Source organism: Peromyscus maniculatus, chromosome 13 (assembly GCF_049852395.1).
Source record: "Peromyscus maniculatus bairdii isolate BWxNUB_F1_BW_parent chromosome 13, HU_Pman_BW_mat_3.1, whole genome shotgun sequence".
Taxonomy (NCBI): Eukaryota; Metazoa; Chordata; class Mammalia; order Rodentia; family Cricetidae; genus Peromyscus; species Peromyscus maniculatus.
The window spans coordinates 28,960,804-28,981,931 of NC_134864.1; the positions used below are offsets into that span (position 1 = coordinate 28,960,804).

Consider the following 21,128-nt stretch of genomic DNA (forward strand, 5'->3'; position numbering starts at 1 on the left):
ATGAGGGCCGTGGTGGTGCGATGCTGCACACAGGAACAGCACTTCTCCGGAACTATTCATGCGCTTACAACATCCGCTCAATGAAATACCTGTTTTTCTAGACAACGCTCTCTACTTTTTATGAAGGTGGAAACTTGAAGAAAAGACCACCCCAAACTATCACTCATTTGTTTTATACTCCACTTGAGTCAGCATCATCTTTATTTCAAAATAACATTTTTATTATATAAAAATGTAAAAAATCCAGCAAAACCGGAAATACGGATGTATTTTCCTGGGCTTTCACATTTGTTGATTTTTATTCGCATCTCATTTTCAACACAATTTACAACATTGTCCCCGTTTCCAGTCTGATTATACAAGTGCTAAATGAAAGAAAGGCCGGAAATAAATACATTAAAAAAGAGGCAAAGCTGTGAAACTCAGTGGCATGCAGCAGGTCCTATGAAGGGGCAGAAGGGTCTGAGAAAGGAAGAGTGAGTAAGGTAACGCAGGAGGGGTTTCCGCCGGAGCTCTTCAGTCGTCCTTGTCTTTTGCTCCGTGCTTGAGGATGCGCGTGAACTCGATGTAGTTGAAGTTCCCCTTTTTGTCAATGGGGGCCTCCCTGTACAGCTCATCCACTTCCTCATCTGTGAACCGATCGCCCATGGTGGTCAGCAGCTCCCTCAGGTAATCCTCCTGGATGGTGCCTGGAGAGAAACAAAACACGGACTCACAAATACTTCATGGCACGATTCTACATCAAACCAGCCTTACGTTTCAGCCAAGTCGTCATTCATCTACCACCCACTACAGCCACGGCACACCTAACTGCACCACTGCTTCCCGATCTATTCCGAGGCTTTTATTAATACCAAATTACTTTAAAGGCTTCAAAACAGGGAGCTGGCTCAGTGGTTAAGAGCACAGGCTGCTCTTTCCGAGGTCCTGGGGTTTGATTCCCAGCACCCCACAGAGTGGCTCACACTCATCTGTGACTTCAGTTTCAAAGGATCTTATGTTCTCTTCTGACCCCTGATGGCACCAGGCATGTACTTGGTAACACACACACACACAATACTTATACACAAAAAAGAAAAATAAATCTTTTTAAAACCCATAGTATAAAAATATGAAGTTAAATAAAAATTAAGTGGTAGCTGCCCAGAACAAAAGGCAATGTCACCCAGACCAGTGGTTCAGAGAGAAGAGCATGGCCAGGAAGAATGAGGAAGTCAGGGACAAGCGAGGGAGACTCCAGGGGACGTGAGGCCAAGCAGAAGACTCGGAGACACGATGGAGAAAGAAGGAAAGCGAGAGAGGTGAAACTTGAAAGGCTTTCACAAGACAGCCTGCTTCCCCAAAGGGCAGGAAAATGAAGACAAAACAGAGCCAAGTCCTGAGGTACCCCAGGGACACAGAGCACTTCAAATGCTCACACTATGAACTATGCCTTTTAGTGAAACCGGGTTCTCTGAAAGAATAGTTTTCGTTCTCTAAGATTTTATAACGGACCCTAAATTCTTACAATGTTTCCAGGAAGCCTGAAGCCAAATTCAAAGGTGAACAAGATAAGCTGCAGTTTTATGACCTACAACAGGTATGTGGCAAGGACACTGCTGGTGTATTGCCTATTTTAAAACAACAGGGTTTTCTTTTTGTTTTAATTAAAAGAAATGTTTTGCACATTAAAAACGTGTCCTAAGATGAGGCTGGACACAACCATGCTAGCAGTGTTTACCCGTTGCTTCCTCATCAAAGCAAGCGAAGGCATTTCGGATGACATCTTCGGGGTCCGTGCCGTTCAGCTTCTCTCCAAACATGGTGAGGAACATGGTGAAGTTGATGGGGCCCGGGGCCTCATTCATCATGGCATCCAGGTAGGCGTCGGTGGGATTCTTCCCTGTGAGAGTGCACATCGGACAAAGGAGAAAACCCAGTTCAATGGGATCATCTGGCTATTGTTATGCTACCAAACATATTTTTAAGAGGTTTTCATTGCATCATTGTGGGTGCATGCACTTTATCCCATGTGTGAAGGTCTGAGGACAACTTTCAGGAGCTGGTTCTCTTTCCACAAGGGCTGCAGGGATCAAATCCCACGGGCTTAAGACATAAGCACCGTTCCATGCTGACCCATCTTGCCAGCTTTTTTACCACTTTTCGTTAAAAATAAAAAAATACAAAAAAAAAAACCCAAAGTCTCAAGTTTTGACAGGAAACATCACACTCATATGTTGTGTGAGTCTATATTGGTTCATCAGGGGTTGTTATTTTAATACCAGCTATTAAAAAAAAAATCAACACTAATATTTCCAGTTATGATACAGTTGCATGTGAACTGGTATGCTTCAAAATCATTTATAAGCTGATCATTTGGGTTAAAACTATCAGGTCAGTTTGGGACTGGGAACTTCTGAACAGTTTTAAAGAAAGCAGGGTCAGCCCCAAGTGCTGCTTCTGCATGAGGCTGCCTGGAGTCTTCTTTTGCTTTTTTTTTTTTTTTTTTTTTTGAGGGGGGCGGTCCTCTACCAGGTTGGCCTCAGATCCTCAGAGACCCTCCTGTCTCACACCCCTGCATGCTGACGGATGAGCCACCACGCCAGACTTGAATGCAGACTAGGATGCTCGGTCTTGTTTGTCAAGAGAAACCTGGATCTCAGCTCCTATTGAAAAAACGATTCTTAGGTGTCGGCGGCCAGACTTCTCCAGTTCTCCTCACAGGAAAGATCTGGAAACCCAGTTCACCCACTGGCCTGGAGAAGGTGGAAGTACTGGAACTCAGGCCCATACGGCCTCCTTTAATCTGAACCTGTGAAAAGTCAGGATCTCAAAGGTCCCGTCAGACACAGAGCTGACACACGCGAAACAGGTGTGTTGGCTGGATCTGCAGGTCTTAGGCAGCATCTCAGAACTACAACAGACTAAGCGCTGCCGACAGCCCAGTCTAGAACCCGGGTGAAATTTAAGGAGCGCGTGGCCGGCTATTCCGTTGCATGGCAACCCTGCCTCACTACACCTACTTAACTCACCTGCACCATAGGAGCCTCTGAGCAGACGTAAGTAAAAGTCCACTTCCGTGTTTGCAGATCAAACCCAACTCTCTTGTGTGCTCTGGGGGTAGAGGGCAGGGATGGCTGTAACCCAAAGACTCAAGAGAGTTCTCGGAGCGAAATAGCAATCTAAAATGGATCTTTTAAGACATGTGTGTGTAGCGGGTGGTGGCGGCGGCGGCGGCCAGCGTGCATCTTTAATCCTAACACCAGGGAAGTAGAGGCAGGCCTGGTTTATAGACCGAGTTCCAGGAAAACTACCACAGAAACCGCCAAAAACGAAACAAGAAAGTGTGTGTGTGTGTCTGTTGGTGGTGCATGTGCGCATGTACGTGTACCAGTGCTGTGGAGCACACGTGGATGACAGAGGACAATGTCCAAGGGCCAGGTCTCTCCATCCTGGGGCTCACACTAAAGTCACCAGGCTTGGCAGCATGCACCTTTACCTGCTAATCTATCTCATCAACCACCACTATGGTTTTTAGAAAAAAAAAAAAAATTCAATTTCTTTCTTTCTGTTTAAATTATAAAAGCATTTTTGTGGAAATCTCTTTTCCGGGGTCCACTTTTGAGTAACACTACCCTTCCTTCCCAGGCAGCCATGTTAGTTAGAAGTGTCCCTATGTTCATTTGTTTATGACCTGTCTTCCACTCATAGGTATTACCCACAGTGTATGATTAGCTGCATTTGTTACTACGACTTCTGATCTTTTTTTTTTTTTTTTGTCCTCAAAAATAACCATTTATTTCTCAAAACACTTTTCCTTTTGACTTCTGATCTTTTGCAGATAGCCACACAGACACACAGACACACCCTTCAGGCTCACACAGACACAATCTACTTAGCTAACAGGAACAAGTACCTGCCAGGTCCCCCACTAGAGCTGATGCCCCTCACACGGGGCCAGTCCCGAAAAGGGCCCTCCCACACCTCAAAGTTTCTCAAAGGCTGTTTGGGACAAGAACTGAACCACAGACAAACGGATGATTCAGGATGGATTATCATCGGGGACAATGCACACAAAAGGCTACCTAGAGAAGCAAGCATGTCGTGCAAGTCCTCCTTGTCGATGAAGCCATCCCGGTTCTGGTCGATCATGTTGAAGGCCTCTTTGAACTCTTGGATCTGGGACTGGTCAAACATGGCGAACACATTGGAGGTTGCGCGCTGAGGGCGCTTCTTGGTGGTCTTGGTCTTGGCCTTTTTGCTCGACATGGTGGTGGTTTAAATCTGGAATTAATTGAACCAAAAAAAATTACATAATACAGAAAGCAAAAAGGGTACACATACACCACCCCTTAAAGTTAGCGAATAAAAATCTTTCTTTTTCTTTCTTTCTCTGTGAGTCTCCCGGTGAAGTCCTGGTTGGCCTGGAACTCACACAGATCTGTCTGTTGCTGACTCCCAAATGCTGAGATTGAAGTTTCGAGTCACTATGCCCAGCTAGAGTAAAAGTATCTTAATATAGAAATTTACTTCAATAGGGCAGGAGTAAGTACATCCAAGCTTTATTTTCAATATGACAGTTGAAGTGAATTTAAAGAGTACAGGTTAATAGAATTTATCAATGTATTTTGCATCACATCTCACAAGATTTTTTTCTTTCTTTTTTTGTTTTTTGAGACAGTATAGGTACCTCTGTGTAGCCCTAGCTGTCCTGGAACTCACTCTGTAGACCAGGCCTGCCTCTGCCTCCTGATGCTGGGATTAAAGGCATGCACCAATGCTGACCAGCAAGTTCTTTTAAAGATTTAGCTTTTATTTTTAAATTACACATGTATGTGTTCATGTCTGTGTTGGTATGTGCACATGAGTACAGGTACCCAGAGGCCAGAGAAGGGTGTTGGGCCCCTGAAGTTGCAATTACAGGCAATTGTAAAAGCTCCCATGTGAGTTCAGGACCCAAATTCAGGTCTTCTGCAGGAGCAGTGTGTACTCCCCTAACCACTGAGCCATATCTCTAGCCCCAAGACTAATTTTTGTTTGTTTGTTTGTTTTTTGAAATAGGGTTTCTCTGTGTAGCTCTGGCTGTCCTGGAACTCACTATGTAGACCAGGCTGGACTCCAACCTGGAGATCTACCTGCCTCCGCCTCCCAAGTGCTGGGATTAAAGGTATATGTATGTAACTACCACCCAGCTCCCAAGACTAATTTTTATCCATTGGAGTTTATAGAAATATATAAAACAGGGGCTGGAGAGATGGCTCAGCAGTTAAGAACAATTCCAGAGGACTGGAGTTCAATTCCCAGCACCCACATGGCAGCTCACAGGTGTCTGTAACTCCAGTCCCAGGTGATCCAACACCCTAACCCAGACATGCAGGCAAAGACCAACACATATAAAATAAAAATAAATGAATCATTTTTAAAAAAAAAAAAGAAATACAATTAACAACAACAGGTAGCTGAGTACTATGTGCCAAGCCCGTCTCTGAAGGTACAAGTTTCCCTCACACAAACGTCTTTCCCTTGCTAGGTTCCATTTTCCCATTTATCCCTCACAACAACCAAATGTCATCAGTAGTTTTATTATTTCCACTTTACTACCCATATGAAATAATCTTTCAGAACCCCAATTTGCATCATCAAAACATACTATCTACTATAATGTATAGTGTGAACTAAGTGGATAGTGTGCATAGGACGAGGATGCCTCATTTGGTGCTCACCTTTAAAATACACCATCCAAACTCAATTTCCTCTGGTGGGCGTCCGAGCTACCCCTGCATTTCCCTCACTTGACAACTCTGAACGTCAGCTAAGAGTTAACTGCTCTCGCTTCATCATCTTCCCAATCATTTCTAGAGCTCCCACAAGTGGCTTTGGTGTTACCCTCCAACACTCTACTGACAGCCGTCAGCAATTTAACTGTCAGACAGAATAATTTCCATTTTTTTAAAAATATAGTATCTCATGTAGTTCAGGCTGGTACTGAATTCACCACGTAGCTGAGGATGCCCTGAACTCCCGAGCGCCCACCTGTCTCTGGAGTGCTGGGATTGCAGGCACGGTACAGGCCCTGGCTGCACTTAAAACCATGTAAATACCTGCATGGTAATGTTTTGGTCAATCTGACGGACAGCATATACGATGGTGTGTACCATACAGTCCTGGTCTGCAACAGGCTATTCTACCTGGTTTTGTGTAAGTAAACTCCATGGTGCTTGCAGAGTAAGGAGACTGCCTTACAAAGGGATTCTCAGAATGCACCCCCATTTCTAGACAATGCGCAACTGCAGGTAAGACCCCATACTATCCGCTTTGAGTTAGAAGTTAAGTTCAAACCTAAGTCACGGATGACTAGCTATACATAACTTCACAAATATCAGGGCAGTTTTTAAAGAATATTTTTGAGCTTTTATTATAGAGCGCTTGCCTTCTTATAAAGTGTGCAGCGCCCATGGAGGCCAGAAGAGGGTGCTGGGTCCTCCTGGACTGGGGTTACAGATTCACGTGCAGCTCCATGTGCTGCTGGGAATTGAACCCAGGTTCTCTAGAAGAGTAGCCAGTGCTCTTAACCAATAAGCCATCTGTTTAGCCCCTGGGGCCAACTTTTAAAAACATTATTATTATTTTAAAATTATGTGTATGGGTGTTTTGCTTGCATGTAGTTGATACACCATATGTGCGCAGTGCCCAAGGAGGCACTGATCCAGTGCCCAAGAGGGTGCCAGATCCCCTGGAACTGGAGTTACAGATGGTTGTGAGCTCCCATGTGGGAACGGGCAACCAAATTTGGGTTCTTTAAGTAGTCAGTGTTCTTAACCACTGAGTCACTTCTTCAGCTCCAATTATGATGATGATAATGACTATGATGTGTGTCTGAAAGTGCAGGGGAGTGTGTGGAAGGGAGAGGCCGACTTTCAGGAACTGTTTCCTCTCCTTTCACTGTGTGATCTAGGATCAAACTCAGGTTGTTAGGCTGGCGTGGCAAGTGTGTAGCTGGAGTTTTCTCTCCAGGTCCCGCCAAGCCCCGGCAGTCCGACAGCCCACTTATAAAATAAACACACAGATGCTTGTATTATTTAAACTGTTTGGCCTAATGGCTCAGGCTTCTTGTTAACTGTTCTTATATCTTAAATTAACCCATTTTTATTAATCTATACTTTGCCATGTGGCTCGTGGCTTACCGGTACCTTATATCTCCCTTGTCATGGTGGTGGCTGGCAGTGTCTCTTTTTTTTTTTTTTTTTTTTTTTTTGGTTTTTCGAGACAGGGTTTCTCTGTGTAGCTTTGCGCCTTTCCTGGAGCTCACTTGGTAGCCCAGGCTGGCCTCGAACTCACAGAGATCCGCCTGGCTCTGCCTCCCGAGTGCTGGGATTAAAGGCGTGCGCCACCACCGCCCGCCCGGCAAGCAGTGTCTCTCTTACCCAGCCTTCCACTTCCCAGAATTCTTCTCCTCCTTGTCCCGCCTATACTTCCTCCTGCCTGGCTACTGGCCAATCAGTGTTTTATTTATTAACCAATCAGAGCAACACATTTGACATACAGAACATCCCACAGCACTTCCCCTTTTCTTTTTTCAAAAAGGAAAGCTTTAACTTTCACATAGTAAAATTACAGATAACAAAACAATTATCAAGCAAGAATTACAGTTATAATATCTAGTCTATTTATAATAACTAGTCTATTTGGCAAAATTAAAGAAGATATCCTATCTATCTTATATTTGTGAGTCTAAGGTTTCATATCTAACTTATCTTTTATCATAACTAAGGAAAATTATAACTATCTCTAGTCTTCAACTACATCAAAGACCTCAGAAGGATATAATACTACTTGAGAAATGGGAGAAGGATGCAGCAACTTTCGGGAGTCTTGTAAGAGTAGACAGAGACAGCTGGCAGCCTGGACAGTCATCCAAAGTTCTTCTGTAATGTTGGGGCATCTGTCTTCAGCCCACACAAGTGCTTTTTACCCACTGAGTAATCTCACACCCATGGCAACTCTTTGATCTAATGTTTTATTATATCTCTACAATCGCCCTATGAGATAGGCACTGTCTAAGTTAAAAAAAAAAAATCAATGTCCCTGTGTATTAAATAATTCAAGTTTGTTCAGAGGAAGGTATATATAACCTTTGCCCTTAGCTCCTGGAATGTGATCTCTAGGCTCCTCTGATGTCCTCCCTGATATTTACTGTCTTAGGTCATACCGGATGATCTAACTATGAGTTATGATGGGACATTATGGTCATATGGTATCAGCTTGACTTCTACCAGGGCTGGACACTGAGGTCAGACATGTGGAGAGCTGAGTATACCTACACAATAAGTCCTAATGTCCCTGATTGGCAGTCTCTGCATGCTGTGACCCGTCACTGCTAGGAGGAGGTGACACTGACTTCACTGGGACAAACACCTGAAGCTCTGTATTAGGAATCCCCCTGGATGCTGCCCTGCAGGGAGAATCTCAGCTTTCAGTGAGATCCAGCAAATCATCAAACCTGGACATGGTCCCAGGGACCCCTAAACTTATAACTGGTGTGAGAAGTGAGGACAGCATTAGGGACGACTCCCCATCGGCAGCCCCAGATGGAAAGGGTTTATTTTATCTTACAAGTCTCAGGTCATACTCCATCACCAAGGGAAAGTCAGGGCCAGAACTCAAGTCCAGACCTTGGAGGGGTGCTGCTGACTGGCTTGCTCCTTACAGCTTGCTCAGTCTGCTTTCTTATACAACCCAGGACCACCCACAGCGAGCTGGGCCTCCCACATTAATCCTTAGTCAAAACAATACTTCACAGACCGGACTACAGGCCAATCTGATGGAGACATATTTTCAATTAAGATTTCCTCTTTCCAGTTTATGTCTAGGTTTGTGTCAAGTTGATAAAAACCAACCAGCACTCTAACCATGTTAGTTGTCAACAAAAGGAACTTGGTTGGGCTTTGGACTTTCTATAAAGATAATATTTATTCTCTTCCGTCAATCTAAAACACGCTCCCAAAGCGTACTGATGTTTGGCTTAGTACAGTTTTGAAGTACTCTAGTTTTCACAGTCCTGACTCTCAACATTCCAACGCCTTGCCTTCCCCAACGTATATGCCTGTCCTGAATAAATGATAATTTTCTTCTCCTCCCTGTAACTTAGCTTGATATCTGACTGTAGTTATATTCAAAGTTAAATGAAAAAGAGAATGTGGTCACTACCAAGGTATTTGACTTTTCTCCCTTTTGCTTTCTTTTCTTTTTCTGGCTGCTGCTGCTGCAGCTGCTGTGGCCTTGTCTGGTTAGGATTACAGTTTTGGTGATAAAACATCATGACCAAAAGCAGGTTGGGGAGGAAAGGGTTTATTTGGCTTACACAGTCCACTGAGGGGAGCCAAGGCAGGAACTCAAACAGAGTGGGATCCCGGAGGCAGGAGCTGATGCAAAGGCCATGGAGGGGTGCTGCTCACAGGCTTACTTGCTCAGCCCAATTTCTTATAGAACCCAGGACAACCAGCCCAGGGATTGTTGTGGGATATCACATCACACTGTGACACTCAGAGACTGTTAATAAAATTAACCTTGAATCCAGGGCAGAGCCAGCGACTAGCTGACAGGAATTAGCCATAGAGAAGCCAGGAATTGAGATAAGATAAAAGTCTTATTTCAAGATTTAATAGATATTAGCAGTCTGAAGGTATAGATAAGCTCTATGAACCAATCATACTGCAAACTCACTAAAGAGAAACATTTAGAAAATAATTTGCCAATTGTATCATGTTGGAAGTTAACTCAAAATATCCTCCATTAAACATTTTTGAGGTTAATTAGAGTTCTTCAAGAAGGCAATGCAAGAGAGGGCTAAGTGCAAGGACTGGATTAGGGAGCTTGGTTAGTGAGAAAGAACAGGTGGGTGGGGGGCAGTACTACAAAGCCTCAGCCGGGGCAGCAGTCTGATCCCCAAATGAAGGAAGAGGGGAAGGAGGAGGCTGAGAGGTGAGAACGCAATTCCTAAGAGGCCTTGATCAAAATATGTGGTAGAGCAAGCAGCTGACTGGAACAGCACTCTAATCTCTCTCAAAGTTTTTTCTGGCATAACTCTCTTATGTCTTGGGTATGTACCACTGTCTTTTTCCTGGCATTCCTTCCTTAATGCTTGTGTTTAAATCACTATGAAAAGTGTTTGTGTACCCGTACAAATGTGCGTGGAGGTCGGAGGTCGAGGGTGGGTGTCTTCCTCAAATGCTTCCTACTTTAGTTTTTGAGGCAGGGTCTCTCACCGCACCTGGAGAGCTCACTGACTAGCTAGCCAAGGAGCTCCAGGGATCCCTGCCACGTTGCCTCCCCAGCACTGGGAATTTTAGGTGCACTTATGTGTCTTTTTATGTGCGGGCGAGGGATCTGAACTCAGTGCCTCATGCTTGCATGGCCAAGCACTTTACTGAGTGCTAAAACTGTTTAAGAAACCCAACTTTGAGGCAAGCATGGTGGCATGGTGGCACACGCCTTTAATCCTAGCACTCGAGACAGAGGCAGGTGGAACTTTATGAGTTTGAGGCCAGCCTGGTTTACAGAATGAGTTCTAGGACAGCCAGGGATACATAATGAGATCCTATCTCAAACAACCATCACCACCAGAAAACCAACTTTGTTATACATACATCCCCCCCCCCCCCCCCCGTCTCTCTCTCTCTCTCTCTCTCTCCCTCTCCCTCTCCCTCTCCCTCTCCCTCTCACACACACATACACACACATCCCACATATGTTGTTTAGGGTTTGACTATGGTTGTAGCCCTGGCTGGCCCTGAATTTATGATCCTCTTGCCTCTGTCTCCTAAGTGCTGAGAGTTTTAGATTTCTTAGCTGGGGATATAATTCAGTGGTAGAGTACTTGCCTAGATGTTCAAGGTCCTGGGTTCAATCCCCTGAAGTATTTCATATATTTGTATAATTATATGGCACCTATAAAAACTATACATACATATCAGTTGAAAAGTGAGCAAAGGTATCCAAACTGCCAATCTAAAGATAGGTCTGGTCCAGGAGAAAACAACCCCTTTCCCTTGCTTTCTGAGATAACTCTTTTGGCTTCCTCGACTTTCTCACCTCCCACTCACTCTCCAGCCCACAGCAGGCTGGCCATCTCTGCCACAGCAACTGCTTCAAGCCGACAACCTCAGGAAGTCTTCCAGGGCCTTTCTACTGTACTCGGTACTGTTTAGGCTGGACTGGGGATGCTGTACTCCGCTTGTATGGTCTCAGCTCTCCTACCTCCAGGGCTGGCCCCCCTGGATTGTCTCCTACTTTTATCTCCACTCACTTATGCAGGGTTCTCACGTCCTGGCATTTCTGACAGGGTTTCACTAGGCATCCAAAGCTGGTATAGTGTTTTCCATGCTCCGGCCTCCCCAGTGCTGGAATTATGGCACCGTACCTGGCTCTTATGTAGAATATTTTTATAGCCTCCAAGCCAGTCTCTGCCTCTTAGCTGCATCAAAATTTCCCTACATGGCTTAAAGTTCTTCCTTGGATGATCTCAACTCTCACTGTTCTGGCTCCGAGGCCTACACCTCCAGGCTAGTACGTCACCTTGAACTTCATAGCCGACTACCTAGGAAACGCCCATTTGGACATTCCCCAGACGCCGCAAAGTCAACATGCTGAAAACCGAGTCCATTATCCTCCCTCCCAACTTTCCCAACTTTCGGATTTCTCAGTCTACCCACTCACCCAGCCAGGAAGCCAAGTCATCCTCCACAAATCCCTCCCCAATAAATCCCTCCTGTCTCTTAAACAGCCTCAGATGTGCTCATCTTCCTCGGTTGGTTCTCTGTCACCACGGAGAACCCCATCTTCATCATTCACGTACACTAAATTCCAGCTTGAGACAGAACGACCTCACGTTCCTGATCCTGCCTCTCCAGTGCGGGCATCACAAGCGTGTGCTACCATACTTGGCTTTTTTTTTTAAACATTATGTGTGTGTGTGTGTGTGTGTGTGTGTGTACAAGCCCACACATGCAGATGGATGTCAGAGGCAACATTTGAGATTTGAGAACCGGTTTCCTCCTGCCACATGGGTTCTGGGATCAAACACAGGCTGCCAGACTTGGCAGAAACAGCCTTTATGCACTGAGACATTTCTTCAGCCCTGTGTATACCTATTTTATATATATATATATATCTTTATCGTTAGGAGAAAAGGAGTCACAAGTGGAAAAGGTTTAAGATGCCCTGCATTAAATGAAACTGCCTGCCTTCCAAATGACGCAGCTGAAGACCAGACATTAAATAACCCCAGAGGTCAGCCATACTCAAGCCCCACTGGAGGTCATTTCCACGTACACACTCCCCATGTCGTGCTAACCTCTCTCTGGTTCCCTCACTTAAAACCTTTCCAAGCTGCCAACAGAGACAAACATGGGTTTCTGAGCAACAATTCTTCTCTACATCCGGATCACAGACAAGCAGACGTTTCATATAAATCCAAACGGTAGCGGAGAACCAAGGATAGTAGGACCGCACGGTGAGTGACGGACAGGCGGAAGGTAAACCCTGGGATACGCAGTGCAGCAGGTCAGACGGGGCTAATAAGTGGCAATATTTTCTATTAGCCATGATTTAACAGAGAAACCTTTATGCTCAATTATCAAAGTGTTTTGTGTGGGGGGACCTGCCTAACCCAACCCTCTACCCTTAGACTACAGTTATAGATGAAAATATTCACAATAAAACATAGCCCAGAATGCAAATTATCTTTAATAAAAACAAAACACATTCCTCTTCAAACACTTTACTATTTTTCTACATTCCTAATGCAGTGAACTAAGGGTACTTGTGCTCTCAGGCCACATTATGGGCAGGGATGCAGGGAGCTGACCATGGGCAGGGATGCAGGAAGCTGACCATGAACAGGGACGCAGGGAGATGGCCATGGGCAGTAATGCAGGGAGCTGACCATAGATGGGCAGGGATGCAGGGAGCTGACCATGGGCAGGGATGCAAGGAGCTGGGCATGGGCAGGAATGCAGGGATCTGACTATGGGCAGGGATGCAGGAAACTGATCATGGGCAGGGATACAGGGGGCTGGCCATGGACAGGGATGCAGGAAGCTGGCCATAGCCAGGGATGCAGGGAGCTAGCTTCACAAGTGATGTAAATGTCTGATATCCAAGTTAAAGCGAGGGAACATATCATTAACAAGCAGAAACCTAAGTTTCATTCTGCCTGCAAGGCTTCCCCAGGCTTGGAAAGATGCTCAGAAGACATGTTGCAGAGGCCTGTGGCTTCCAAAACCCCTGTGATGCTTTCCCAAGTATTTGTTATCACCATATGGACAATAAACACTGCTCTCCCAGCAGTAGGTCATGTATCAGTCATCTCTGAAGTTTATAAAGAATGACGCCTGGGTCTTAGTCAACCCTAACAGAAAGGGGATGTTGGGAGTGGAGGCCAAGAATTTAGTTTTTAAAATGCACTGGGCGGGAACTGGAGAAATGGTTCATTGGTTACGAGCACTTGTTGCTCTTGCAGAGGACCAGGGTTTGATTCCTAGCACTCACATGGAGGCTCACAACTACAGTCTGTGACTCTAGTCCCAGGGGACCCGACACCCTCTTCTGACTTCCACAGGGATCAGGCATGCTCATGGTGCACAGATATACATGCAGGCAAAACACTCATAATCATGAGATAATAAAATAAATAAAATTTTATAAATGCACTCGGTGATCCCAACCTATAGCTAAGGTTGAAACCACCTAGTCCACTCTGGCTGTAAATATGTCCAGCTTCCCCTGGCTTCTCAAAGTTGGTGATTACAAGTAAATGGAGATGTAGGAGGCCTGGATTCTAACTCCAGTTCTGACATGAGCGGTTGTTTGACCTTTGGCCAGTCTAGCTATCCCAGACCCCATTTTCCTCATCAATCTAGGGGGTGGCTCACGGGCTAGGAAGGTGGATAGGCTAGCGCTTACCCTTTGAGCCTGGGGACCTGAGTTTGAGCCTAGAATTCCTGTCTGGTGACGCATGCAGGCCAGTGGGAGATGATGTCTTAAAAAGAAGGTGAACACACCTTAGGCATGGCACCAGAGATTGTCCTCTGGCCTGCACATACATGTGCACACACATACACATACTAGGCAGCTCATATCCAATAACTGGCAGCCAGCAAATTACATGCAGTCTGTAGGAAGGTTTGTTTAGGACCCTCCAAGACGGCCTTTAATAATGTTTCTTCAAAAATTAGCTTGCTGATGTTTTTTTAAAAATGTGACATTTACTTAAAAACCTGAAATCCAGACATCTTGAATGACTGCAGAATGAGCTAGACTAGCATCCCCCTCCCTACGCCCTGCCCCCTCCAAGTTCACGCTACCTGCATGGTTCCTGACGGCACTAAACTTCCTTCCCCATCTTGCCAAGGGGGTAGTGCTGGGGATGTCTTTCTGTATGCTCGGAATGTGTTGCTCTGGTTGGTTGATGAATAAAACGCTGATTGGCCAGTAGCCAGGCAGGAAGTATAGTGTAGGTGGGATAAGGAGAGAGGAGAATTCTGGGAAGTGGAAGGCTGAGTCAGGAGTCACCAGCCAGACAGAGAGGAAGTGAGATGTAAAATTACCGGTAAGCCACAAGCCACGTGGCAACTTATAGATGAATAGAAATGGGTTAATTTAAGATAGAAGCACTGGATAGCAAGAAGCCTGAGCCATTAGGCCAATCAGTTTACATAATATAAGTGTCTGTGTGTTTATTTGGGTCTGAGTTTTTGGGGGCTGGGGCGGGACTGGAGATAACTCCAGCTACAGGGTAGTGAGACTCCAACATGACTCTCACAGCTGTCATTGTCCAGCCACCCAAATGTGAAAAGAGTGACCGGTGAACAACAGAGCATTATGAAATGGTGGTGGTGAACTGTCACAACAGACACTACATCCCTTGCTCGCTCTGCTGGGAGTCAATAGGTAGATGGTAGCACCAGGTAGCTGGGAGCTGAGGCCTCCTACCAGCAGCCAGCAGCAACTGAGGCCTCCTACCAACAGCCAGCAGCACCTGGCCAGCCACATGCATCAGCTGCATTGGAGACAACCCTTCAGATAAAGGACAACCACACCACACTAAACTGCTTGGGAATTCTTGGCTTTTAAAGACTGGAATTTATTAGCCAGGTGTGGTGGCACACCCCTCCGATCCCAGTACTCTGGAAGCAGAGGCAGGCAGGCAGATCTCTTAAGTTGAAGGTCAGCCATAGCTAAATTCCAGGACAGCCAGGGCTATAAAGACCCTGTCTCAAAAACAAAAACAATAAAACCCCAGGTATTGCCTTACAGATGCTCAGAACAAAATTGAGAGCAATTTGTTATCTATCAGTGGAAGAGCAGCAACACCACTGTTATGTGATTTCTTTCTTTCTTTCTTTTTTTTTTTTTTTTTTGGTTGGTTTTTTCGAGACAGGGTTTCTCTGTGTAGCTTTGCACCTTTCCTGGAGCTCACTTGGTAGCCCAGGCTGGCCTCGAACTCACAGAGATCCGCCTAGCTCTGCCTCCCGAGTGCTGGGATTAAAGGTGTGCGCCACCACCGCCCGGCATGTGATTTCTTTAACAGTGAGGCGAGGAAACATCTTTGTTTCAAGATTAGAACCTCACCGGGGCGGTGGTGGCAGCGCACATCTTTAATCCCAGCACTGGGAGGCAGAGCCAGGCGGATCTCTGAGTTCGAGACCAGCCTGGGCTACCAAGTGAGTTCCAGGAAAGGCACAAAACTACACAGAGAAACCCTGTCTTGAAAAACCAAAAAACCAAACAAACAAAAAAAAGATTAGAACCTCAGAATTCTAGAGAGTTCAAATGGACCAGCCAGGTGACAAGGGCATTTTCTATTTCCGGTTAAGAAGATGTGACCATGATAGAATTTCCTCCCCATTTTGGCAGGTTCTCTTAAACACAAGTCTCCTCCTCTCCGTCACCACATCCTATTTCCTGCTCCTCTACTGCTTTGCAGGTTTTTCTTGCTTTCTAATTGCAGCTTTCTTCAAAGTTCTGTCCTTAAACGCGCTTAAATGCTGGTTGAAAAACTTGTAGCACAAAGGTCCCAATCAACCTGGGTGTGGTGCTTCCCATCTGTAATCCCAGCACTCTCCAGGCCGAGGCAAGAGGAGTGCCACAGCTCGGGGCTAGCCTGAGCTACACAGGGAGTCCTAGGCCAGCCTGGTTACAGAATGAGGTTTTGTCTCAAAAAAAAAACTGAACCAAACGACACAAACCATAAAATGGAAAAATAAAAGTTATCATTCCATGTGAGTCAGTTAGGGAGGAAAGGGTGGAACCCCAAGGCGGGTGTTCAGCACCCACTCTGAAGGGGGTGGGGAATCACAAGCACCTGTAACTCCAGTTCCAGGGGACCCAATGCCTCCGGCCTCTGTGGGCAACTGTATTCACTCATTCGCATGTACACACCCCACCCCGTACACATTAACTAAAAATAAATCTTTACAAAACAAGAGCGTTCTCATTTTAGCCCAACTACAAATGGTAGCTGAGCCACCCAGGACAGACGCCCCAGGTGGGGGTTATGGAGTGAGGGAGTGGAGTCTTGTTTGGCAAGGAGAGTTTGTAAACAGATTCACAGGCAGAGGAACTGAAAGTGAAAAGCACAGAGCGGCTCCAGGGTCAAAACTGGTCTTTTTAAGTGCAGTTTCATCTTTTCCAAGGTCTGTCGGAATCTGGAAACTTCACATGGATTGTCATGACTAGTTATTGTTCTTCCTAATTATGAGGATCAAATGACCGGACACAGGAACAACAGTCTGAAGCCAGCGATCAGAAAGAGAACTCAGTATATAATCAAATTAAAACACTTCACGAAATGAATCTCGTAGACTTAATGACATATACTTGTTTTTATGCTACATACGTAGGTTTTTAAAAGTTCCATAATTATGTTTCTTTTTAAAGAGCCAAACCCAGTTTTACAACTTAACACCAAGCGAACTTCCCCACGGGTGTGTTTTCACACTCACCATATACACATACAAGTGTTCTGGGTGTCCCCGTCGGTCAGCTCCCTGGTCTCTGATATCCCTACCATTTCTAAAATCTACAAATAGAATCACTTCTGTAACTGTGTACGCTCATGTAATAACCCAAGTGGGTCACAAATGTTAACAGCATTCCAGGAAGTTCCCCGGAAGTCAACTGTGCACCCCACCCCACCCCAGGCAAATCTTGTTTGGTTTTTTTTTTCTTTTCTTTCTTGAGACAAAGACTTACTACACAGCCCAGGCTGACTTCAACCTCAGAATCCTCCTGCCTCAGCTTCCAGGTGCTAGGATTAGAGGTTATTAGAGATTATCACTACCTTGGCCTGCTCTTGTCTGAGTTTCTTTTAAATCAAATGACAAATGTATACTTGTGTAGGCCTGACTTCTTTCTTTTTTTAAAGATTTATTTATTGATTTTATTTCATGTGTATAGGTGCTTTGCCTGCATGTGTGAGGACGCCAGATTCCTTGAACTGGAGTTACAGACAGTTGTAAGCTGCCATGTGGGTGCTGGGACTTGAACCCAGGTCCTCTGGAAGGACAGTCAGTGCTCTTAACTGCTGAGCCATCTCCCCAGCCCAGCCTGGATTCTTTCAATGCAGTATTTTTGAGACTGACCCACTGTGTTGAGTTTATGAGTGGTCCTCCTCCTCCTCTTTTAAAACATGTTTTTGGGTGTGTGGGGAATCAAACCCAGGGCCTCAAACATATTAGGCAAGTGCTATACAACCAGTCCTTTATTCTTTCCTACTAATTAGCAGAATTACATTGCCGGTACAACTTACCAATATTTTCAATTTTTTTATTTCCAAAGCTTTTTACAGCCTTTTGCCTTTCTGCTGGGATTATAGAGTCTAGAAGACCAGCCCGCACATAGCAGGTACCACATAAATACTAGGACATACATATAACTAATTTCTTCCCATCAAAAACAAATTGCATACACAAATGTTCATGGGAAAGCAAGTGTTGGATTTGAGCACTCCTAAAATAAGGCTTTTTCTAGAGTCAGCATACACTTAGCCAGTCTCGTTTTCAAGAGATCCTTCACAAACTCTACTAGGAAGGAATAGTAACAAAGGACAAGCTACAGGTGTACCAGGCTACCAGGCACTGGAGTGAGCATGTCACACGCATTAATATTTAACCCTCACAATAGCTTATAATGTAGGCTAAGTTGTTATCGCTATTTCCCACGAAGCTAGACAGTGGTAGAATCCACTAGGGAATCCGGCCACAGGACGTGTCCCACCAGCCCCGTGTGTCCTTTGTATCAGCAGCTGCCACATGCCCACCTTGAAAACTTTAGCTGAGGTGACCGGCAAGGCTAACGTGTGCCTCAGGGCCCAGAAAATAATAATAACGACAAGTACGACGTTTGCCATGCTGAGCACTCTGAATTAAAGAAGCGCCTTTTAGGTCTCCCTGGCCTCCCTTCTCCTCCGTGCAGACCCTCTTTCCCTTCCCAAGTCTGAGGAGGATCTGAGCATGGGAAGCACCTTCACAAAGAACGGAGTAACTAGGGCTACGTCTCTCTGTCTGGAAACAAATCTAGAGTTCACACCACACTCACAGCCCAAAGGAACTCTCCTTTATATCCTATTTTTCAAGCCAGTTTACTTCCTCTAAAAATGCCAACCTGCGCCCACTCTCACCCGCTACGAGCTTGCTAAGACGCACTGCTTTTCCTGTCTTTCTCAATCTCTTGCAGAGAGTAAGTTTTGAATACCTTTTCCTCTTGTTATCTGGCTACTGCCAGTTACCGTGCGTGGACTCGGCGATCAACCTTCCGAGGGTAGAAGGGAACTGGCTTTGCCTGCCGTGTGTGGAACTAGCCAGAGCCCAAAGCTGCTGGTAACTAGGGTATAACAAAACTCATCTGTAGACGGCTGGCATCTTTCATCCTTGGGAGAATGGGGACACTGGGCCCCATCCTTCGCTCTCCTAAGCTTAGCCACCATCTCCTGGGGAATCTGTCCTTCAGAGGCTGCTGCGCTGTAAACTCAGCCTCATTGAAGCATAAGCGAATAGAGAGGCAGCCATCACAGAATTATTTAACTTAGCGGGAACAAACAAAAAGCTGTGCACTCAAGAGTGATCAGGTGCCTCTCTCTCTCTCTCTCTCTCTCTCTCTCTCTCTCTCTCTCTCTCTCTCTCTGTGTGTGTGTGTGTGTGTGTGTGTGTGTGTGTGTGTGTGTGTGTGTCTCGTGTGTGAAGTGAGAGGGAGGACAGAGAAAACTGGTGGCATCGGATGCATTCCTCAAGTGATCCCAGGCAAATGACCTCACCCCTTTCCATGATTGTAAACTAAGAGGGTTTCAGATGGTCTGGAGGGGTCTACTGAATTAGAAAATGCTGTGGATTTTTCTCCAAACACAGTACTACAGCAAAGCCATCTTTAACCAAACCTGTCAACCCGATGCCCTAAACATCCTTTTTTCCGTGTTAATTTTCTTATAGAGGAATTCAAGTGACTCCCTAAGGCCTCTTACATAATTCATTTCTCTCCAAGTTTTCAATGCACCCATAAAAAGGCCTAACTTAGCTAACTACCTTCTTTTATTTTATGGGCTCTGGGCCCAGAGCCTTGTATACAAGAACTCTACCCCACCTACCTTCCTCGTTTCCAGCTATTATTCATTATTGTTCGCCTCCATTCGGGCCGGTCTCCCGTGCTTCCTGTACATACGATACGATACCCACCTTTTGAGCTTTTGCTTTTGTTACTTCCTACCAGACGTCAAGCCAAAAAACACCCAGTACTTCCTCTTGGAGCCCTTGCTCGGTAAGTTCTCAATTCTTTCCAGCTTTCTTTGAACTGTCCTCCTCTTACAATGAACTCAATCTTTGCAAGACACAGGGTACAGTAACAATGTATGGAAATCGGCCCGTGTTAGCCTTTGCTAACCACGAACTCCAATACAGATTGCCGGCTTCCTTAGGCAGGAACCGTGTGCACCAGCGGGCTTCTCCTCCCCCTCAAAAGCGTCTCGAACGGATGCGCGCAGTCGGGGCTAACACACCGCTAGGACCTGAAGCCTGCAGCAGCGGCAGGTGCAGGCAGCCGGGTACCAGGTGTCAATCACCCAGGGGACGCCGGGCCTGTGCACAAGATCCCGAGGCCTCCGGCAGGATTCGCCAGCCCAGGACCTGCGCCAGGGCCTCCTCCTGAACCGCCTCCTCTCCGCCAGCCTGACCGCCCCGCTGCCCGGAGGCTCCAGGCGCGGCCTGGGGGTGCCGCGCGGGGCCGAGAGCCACTCACCAGCTCCGAGGATGCACGCACCAGAAGACCCGATCAGTTACTGCGACCAGCGGAGGGGTGCGGAGGGACCGTGGCGGCGCCGCACTTCCGGCCCGGGGGCGGGGCGGAAGGAGCACCCGCAAGCTCGGCGCTACCAACCGCGGCAGAGGGGTGCACCGGCTAGCGTTTCGGAGGACTCCGGGGCCCGGCGGCCGCCGGCGGCCACGAGCCTGGTTGTGCGGCCCGACAAACTCAGCCTGGGTGCCCACGAGTACGCGTTCCCCAAGTCACCTGCACGGCATCCCCCTGCCGCAGCCGCCCCAGCCCGCCGGCCTCCCCGACTTCCAGCGCCGGTCCCGCGGCCCTTCCGCATTCCTCGGCCGAGGGCGGAGCGCCAGCGCTGGAATTTGACCCGGGTGGGCCGCGATCCGCCCTGGTTTTGGGGTTCCCTGGCGCCGGTAGCAGCCAGTCCGAGGTTGCTTGATTTAGCAAAGGCCACTTGGCCTGGTTGAACTGAGTTTTAGATAAACAGTTTTCTAGAGAAGGAATGTAATACGGAAGAGGGCGGCGGCTGAGCACTCCCCTCTGAGCTCCAAGAAACGCCTTCGCTGATTTGAAAACACACTCCAGTGCTCTTTACTTTCTCCCCAGTTCCTACCGGGAAATTATCAGGGCTCAGCCAATGTCTGGTTCATTCAGCTTTCAATCACAAGAAAGGGTTTGAGTTATTTTTAAAGACAGGATAGAATTATGAGCACGCACCGCACAGGATTTGTTCTAGATTCTGTTCATGGCTGTATTCTTTTTTTTTTTTTTTTTTTTTTTTTGGTTTTTCGAGACAGGGTTTCTCTTTGTAGCTTTGCGCCTTTCCTGGAACTCACTTG

At 46.3% G+C, this 21,128-nt stretch overlaps 1 protein-coding gene across 1 annotated transcript; it reads right to left on the minus strand.

Moving 5' to 3' along the window:
- Positions 1–199: 199 nt before the first annotated feature.
- On the minus strand, positions 200–20,423 carry LOC102904807 (myosin regulatory light chain 12B). Its single transcript, XM_006972258.4, has 4 exons — positions 20,266–20,423; positions 4,065–4,263; positions 1,721–1,882; positions 200–689 (listed from the first exon to the last, which is right to left on the minus strand). Exons 2-4 carry the CDS (start codon positions 4,246–4,248, stop codon positions 517–519), a joined length of 519 nt encoding a protein of 172 aa, XP_006972320.1. The 5' UTR covers positions 4,249–4,263; positions 20,266–20,423; the 3' UTR covers positions 200–516.
- Between the last annotated feature and the right edge of the window lie 705 nt (positions 20,424–21,128).

Excerpts from the sequence above, each read along its gene's own strand:
- LOC102904807 (XM_006972258.4), bottom strand. The coding sequence starts at position 4,248 with ATGTCGAGCAAAAAGGCCAAGACCAAGACCACCAAGAAGCGCCCTCAG. Across the intron at positions 1,883-4,064 it reads CGACATGCTTGCTTCTCTAG|GGAAGAATCCCACCGACGCC; the intron begins GTAGCCTTTTGT and ends GCACTCTCACAG. Across the intron at positions 690-1,720 it reads CTTTGATGAGGAAGCAACGG|GCACCATCCAGGAGGATTAC; the intron begins GTAAACACTGCT and ends GTTTCTCTCCAG.